The 6,960-nt window shown below is 40.1% G+C and overlaps 1 protein-coding gene across 1 annotated transcript; it reads right to left on the reverse strand.

Moving 5' to 3' along the window:
- Positions 1-2,005: 2,005 nt before the first annotated feature.
- LOC105054512 (protein S40-4) lies at positions 2,006-3,032 on the reverse strand. The gene has a single exon (XM_010936039.4). The coding sequence runs from the start codon at positions 2,828-2,830 to the stop codon at positions 2,360-2,362; it is 471 nt and encodes a 156-aa protein (XP_010934341.1). The 5' UTR covers positions 2,831-3,032; the 3' UTR covers positions 2,006-2,359.
- Positions 3,033-6,960: the final 3,928 nt, after the last annotated feature.

A 6,960-nucleotide genomic window follows, 5' to 3' on the forward strand; every position in this document is an offset into this window, starting at 1 on the left:
AAATTATTGGTAATATAATATCAAATTCTCAAAATACCTTTAAATCAAATTATTAGTTTAATATTTTAACATATATTTAGTAGAATCAGGAATCCAAATCCTTAGCAAGATCAATCTATGTAATATATATTAAAAAATTAATTTTTTCGAAATATTAATTTTAAAAATAATTAAACTATTTATTTATTTTTTATTTTTTTATTTTTTTAATACTTATTATTATTTTTTATTTTTTAAAAAATTATTATTTTTTAATATTTATTATTATTTTTATTATTTTTATTTTTATTTTTTTCTTATCCTTCTCCCGCACGCCACACCCCGACCCCCTCCCCCCACCCCAGCGGCCCCCAACTGCTCCGCGAACGCTACCCCTAGCGGCACCCCGCCCATCGCACCTCCGACACCACCCTCCGACTATCTGGCGAACCCGCATACCGTGCCCTCTGTGGCCGTCTCCATCGCCGCCCTCACCCATCCGTGCTTCGGCCCCTCGACAAATCCGCACCCCATGCCCCTACAGTCACCTCCATTACTGTCCTCACCCACTCGATCGATCCTTTGCATCCATGTCGGAGTTCACTATGACCTCGTGGGTGAGATGATGGAGCTGTCGGCTGCTGCCACCGCCGCCTCCTACTTCCCCGCCATGTTCTTTGACGGAGAGTGGGACGTCGACATCGGCACCATCGTGGTCCACCCCGTCTTCGATGGAGAGCGGAGGGTCAATATCGACAGAGATCACTCCTCATCAGATCTCCTTCTCCCTTATCTGCCACAAAAAGGCTCGTGCCTCGCCGAAGGTCTGCCGCAAGGTCTCCATTGACGAGTCCTCCAATTTCGCCACCATCGCACACATGGGATGCCGCTGCGAGGGTGGCAGCGTCAGAGTGGCCAACGGTGTGCGGAGAGTGAAAGAGAGCAAAAAGATGAGGGGCGGCCGTCAGAAGATAATTACATTCTGAAATTTTATTATATAATTATCAAAATGATGATAATATAAATAATAATTTTTTCTTTAAGTAATTCAGATTATCTCATAAAAGATAACCTGGATTGCCCAAACAAACTGAAATACTGATTCAAAAAATATATTAAATATAATAATTTAAATAATTATATTAAATTTTTAATAATATGAATAGATGGTCAGCTATGAAATACAAAACTACCAAATGCAATCTTAGAAACACGAAGATCCGATACCGAAAGGGCCGTCTCAAGGTTCCACAAAGCACCAAGCCACTACGATCATTAGATCGATCCTTCAATATCTTTATTGTTATTTTGCTAAATTTGATCATTATCAATTATATGTTAGGTTTGAAATGACTCGAGGCCTGGGCAACACTCTATTCCCATACAGCGACTGCCCTGCTTTCACTGTCCCCTCATCCACCTAACCCTCTTCTATATTCCCATAATGCCCATGCTTTTCTCTCCTTCTCTGCCAGGCTCCGACGAAATCAGCGACCGCTTGAAACGGAAATCCACAGTTTTCTTTCCTTTTATCCGTTGAACTCGAGACGCCAGCTCTTGTTCTACGGATGGCGCCAAATCCCTTCCCCCTCTCGGTCCCGGCGGATATCCCAACCCACAGTTTCTTAGACCTTTACCCAGCATATCCTCCCGATTTATGATTTCATTCCTCCAAATCCTGCAACCGGTTATATTGGTCAAGGGATAAACATGAATCAATCCCCACCCCCAACAATAATAGCACGTTCAATTAAATAAACAGTATTCGCTACTACCTTTACCTTCCCAAGTTTCTCCTGTACTAGAGACGAACAGCTATCAAAAAAAGAGAGCAGATGCATCTATTTCCCCATTTCCCTCTTCGTCGCTAGAGGACGCTCCCATCCCCCGTTTCCTTGTACCTCTCCCCTAGATCCTTTCGTTCAGCCCTTCTCTTGAAAATTCCAAAGTCCGGGCAACATCTTAACCACACGATTAAACTAATTATTCTTCATCGCACAACATTAAACCTGTATGTATGTAAGTGTTGAAAGGTAAACATCAAAATGCCTCTTTTATTTTTCCTTCTCCCCCTTGCGAAGAAGAGGCAGGCACCCATATATATATATATGAAAATGAAGAGTGCATTCGTCCCAGCACAGGACTTCCATTAGAGAGACCAAAACACATCCCCCGAATTAAGTCAGAAATCAGAACCCCCATGTCATTAAAAAAAAAAAAAAAAAAAAAAAAAAAAAAAAAAAAAAAAAAAAAACAGAAAGAAAAAAAGAAAAAAAAAAAAGAGGGAATATATGAAAACCATTCCATATATTCTCCCATATCCATATATGGTATCAAAATCCTTCTTTTCTTTCATCCTAAAATCAAGAAATCGATTCAGTCAGTCTTGGAAGCCGATCTTCTCCCAGACGGCGTTCCGGACCCGGCTCAGGTCCCGGCCCTTGAGGGTCCGGCCTATCCCCTCGTGGACCGAGAACGAGGCGCCCCGGCTACGCCACAGCAGCTCGTGCGGTGGGATAAGCGGCCCGCCACCCACCCCCTCGTCGTCGCCGTCGTCCTCGAAATCCCTCCTGCTTTTGCTGTTGTCGCCTCTGTACTCCTCTCTCAGTATCTTGGACCAGTCCGGTATATTCACCGGAAGCGACGAGGGCCCGGTGATCCGGTCGCAGTTCTCCGCTTTATTCCGCCCGGACCGGGCGGCGGGGACGGGCTTGCGCTGCTCGGCTGGTCTGGGCTCGAGGCCGCACCCCCAGACGTCGGCCTCATCGAACTCGTCTGATCCCAGTCTGGTGGGTTCGGGCCCAGTCACCGGCGTGAAGAGCCGGTATGCGTTCTGGCTCCGCCCTGCCATTTTTCCCCTTTTCTTTCTCCCCTCTAGAAAACCCCCTCCCTCCTTTTTTTTTTTTTTTTTTCAAAAATTTTTATTTCTTTTCCTCTTCAACCAAGTTCTCACTCTCTATTATTTTCGGAAGGCTTGGTGCTACCGGTAGCGAGGGGCAAAAGGATAAAGGGGAGGGGTGTAGAGGTGTTGCAGCCGGGGTTTAGTTTCTTCTAAATGACGGTTCTCGGGGAGGCTTTTATAGAAGGAAGGAGCGCGGTGCAGCGATGTGGATAAGGCTGTTCTCTCTCCGATTCTTCCCTCATTGGCATTTATTTAGCTAAACGCCACGTCCTCGCTGCCTCAAAAGTAAAGCCCAGATCTGGTGCTCCGCGGGTTACATTTACGGCCACATCTCTTCTTAGACCTGCAGATGATTGCGTTACTTACCTTTGCATTATCATTGTAATGCCAGAAGAGTTAATGTGCCCGTGAGCAGCTTTTGGGGTAGCCATCGGAACCTTATTATCTATAAATAAGTCGATTGTCAAATTATCGAATAAATATATTTTCTTTAAGTATTTTCACGGAGGGCCTATCTATTTCTTCTTCTTGTACTAGGTGTTAGTTTTTTTTTTTTTTTTTTTTTTTTTTTGTGGGTAAAATTGTATTAGATGTTAGTTTGCTAAAGCGATCCGCTCGAACATCTTAACAACGGAATCGTGGATGAACTCGTATCATGATGGTGATGGTGATCTCTAGTTCACTCGGACGGACGGGATGGATGGTGACGTGGCGTCCGGATAACGACAAGGAAGCGAGGGCCCTGATGGGGGAAAGGGCAGTTGCGTCATTTTGGGGTGGTGGGGAGACATAGGAGGCAAGTGGGCCCCGCCGGAATGACGACCTCGAGATGGCGACTTACGTTGCTCAGGCCGGCCGAGCGACACGCGGCGGGACGAGGCGGGGTGGCCTCTGGGGCGAGAGGGCACGTGAAATAGGGCCCACGCGGAGAGGGGAGAGGAGAGAGAAGAGAGAAGAGGGGTAGCGAGTCCTTCGATAAGGTAGAAAGCGGGCCGAAATGTGGGTCCCACAACCCGTACGAACGTCCGTGAGAAATAAAAGCTGAGGTGACGTGTCGGGATGTCAATGGTCTTTGTGCACGTGAGGCGATACAGGATTGTTGGGTCCGTAAAGGGAGAGATTATTGCGTGCACCAGGTGCAAGCGAACCAGGAAAAATCCCGGAGCATATGCACGGTAAATGGCGCGCAATCGGAATTGGTTCGCGTGGCGGCTAATTCACCGTGGGATTTGACCCGGTTCACTTGCACATGCAATAATTTTTCATGAAGGGAAGGGACATGCACATGCACCCCTAGCTGTGGAACTCGAGCTGAGGTATTCGCACCGCATGTCCGCAAACCCACAATAGAAGTCATGGGATTGGTTTTCATGTGGGTCCGGTTTCCGTTTGCTTCCAGGTAATTCCCACCACACCGATTTGATATCTGTTTAAAATCTAAACTCGCTGATATCTCGGCTGATACCGGAAGCATGTCGCTCTACATTTTTTCTATTATTCTCTTAATAGCATTTTTAAAATATAGATTTCGAAATCCAATTTTCAGCCATTTGTACCGGTGGTGAATGATATCAACATACCGCTTATCTCCATTAAGACGACAAGAGTTCCTAAAATATGATTGATGTACGGAGATGGTGGTAAGAAACCAAAATACGTGTCAGGACAATAAATATCGTTATTTATGATTTTCGACATCAAAACCTATGTTCAAGGATTTATGAAATCCATAATAAGACAAAAAAAAAAAGAAAAGAAAAAAAAGGATGATGTTAGACTGTCTCAACATAAATATTATCGATCTTTCACGATATAATAATTTATATTTATTATAAAAATATTTATCATAAATATTTTATTGATAAGTGCCAACTTTACAACATTCCTAGCCAAAAAGAACCTTTGAATATCTATTCCCACTCAAGTGGTCTCATGGTTAATAGATGTTAAATATGTCATGCTAATTATTCCTTTAGCTGTTTTATCTGAAATGGATGCTCTTGATTAAGTTCAGGGGAATTATTTTGGGTATATGAAGCATTGATTTTCTTTCATATATATATATATATATATATATATATAAGATGAAGTTGACTCTAAATTTGATGTATGTGGAACAAATGTAATAGAAAGTAAATTTAAATCCTTTTAAATATTTGTTATTGAGTTTTGATATACATACATATATATATATATATACACACATACATACATACATACATACATACATACATACATATATAAAAGAAGAAGTTGACTCTAAATTTGATATATGTGGTACAAATGTATATAGAAAGTAAATTTAAATCCTTTTAAATATTTGTTATTGAGTTTTGATATAGCTTAAGTAGGTTGAGGTTCTCTATTTGTTAGAGTAGACCGGCAGAACTTTTAATTACACAACTAGAGATCAATAGTTCTTAACAAAGAATAATTGGATGAAAACTTGAGCCATTAGAGATTGGCCAATGATATTTGACTATCTATTTACAAGATATTTTATTTGTTGACTCTTTAAGATATATCCATGCTAGAGTTGTATGATTCATCCGGTTCATCAAAAAGAAAAAGAAAAAAAAATAATATTTGGGTATTAAAGAGAATTAGAGAAAATTCTTACAATTAGACAAACTAAACATTGAAATATGTACAAGATTTAAAGTCAAAATCTTTCCCAAATGATGGAGGAATTTATCGTTTAGAGCATAGTACAGTTTGCGTACATCAAAATTTTAGAAAGCTGTTCATATGTATTCAAAAAATAATATTGCATATTGTGCATCTTGAGCTAGAAATGCATAACCATCAAAGTATCAATATCTTTGATGTGATTTAGTTAAAAGAATGCTTCTAGACGATGCACTTGCATGTTGTGCATCTTGAGCTAGCAATATATGCAAACCCATAGTCATGATGAGTCATGACGGTGCCTTTGATGTGGTTGAGTCGAAAGAAAGCTTCTAGATGAAGCATGCGTTCCTCACGGAGAACATATCTTTATTATGAATTGACCTAGCATGGATTGACCTAGATATATCATGAAGCACATGTAACATGCATTAATCCAAGTACTTTGCAATTACTTTGTCTTTTCTAGCATGGTAGTTGGAAGATTAAATACCATGGATGATGACATAATAATTGTGTCAAGTAAGTTCCGACCATCCAGATCCAAGACCAAGGTTAGTGTATTGTAGGAGTTCTGCTTATAATAAAAAATGACCTTAAACTTACAAATCAGTTGAATAAGGAAAGAACCACTAAATTTTGGGATGGTGTGTTAATTGTCTTTTAATAGTTTGATGTTTCTTATTTGATCGCAAAATCTTAAACAAATGTTGGGTTCAAACATTTTTCAGTTCTATTGTAGCAAAATTTATGTTTCTGGTGGCATGACTTGTCAACAATTCTCTAGTTTATTTTATTGTGTTCTAAGATAGGATAGGTTGTATGCATAGGTTTTGTTTTCTCTTAGGGTTGGTAGATGTGAAAGTTGTCGCCGGAGCATTAGGAAAATTTGAATTCACAGTTTGCTTCTGGAAAAGTTATTAAAAAAACATTCACATTTTGATCTAAATGTCTGATACTATAGTAGGCATTGCACACTCGTTCACATAAAATAAAATAAAATAAAGTAAAGAACAGCAACTCATTTACATCCTAAAAAAAAAACAAACGTGTCAAATGAAATCAATACCTACATGGCAGGTGGCATATAAGTAATCAAAAGATTTCTTCATTCGTTTCACTTTATAGTGAAGTAAATTTCCGGATATGATGTAATAAAAAAATCTTACGTTATCTTAATTTTATGCAACACTAGATTTAACTCCAATCTACTTTGGCAAAACAAAGATTTACGACAATAGTGCTAAATACTATGCGGTGATTTGCAATATTAAATTACGTTAGTCATAATACCCTGGCTTCAGAGAAAGAAAGCCCCCAGGTTCCCTTAGACCATTATTATATATTCAATTCTAAAGTGCTGAAAGGAAATACAGATCCCGTTGTCGTTACACTGTGTGATTAAACTTGAGAGATATTTGATTGGGGAGAGTGGAGGTCTGAAATCAAAA

The sequence above is a fragment of the Elaeis guineensis genome, chromosome 11 (assembly GCF_000442705.2).
Source record: "Elaeis guineensis isolate ETL-2024a chromosome 11, EG11, whole genome shotgun sequence".
Lineage (NCBI taxonomy): Eukaryota > Viridiplantae > Streptophyta > Magnoliopsida > Arecales > Arecaceae > Elaeis > Elaeis guineensis.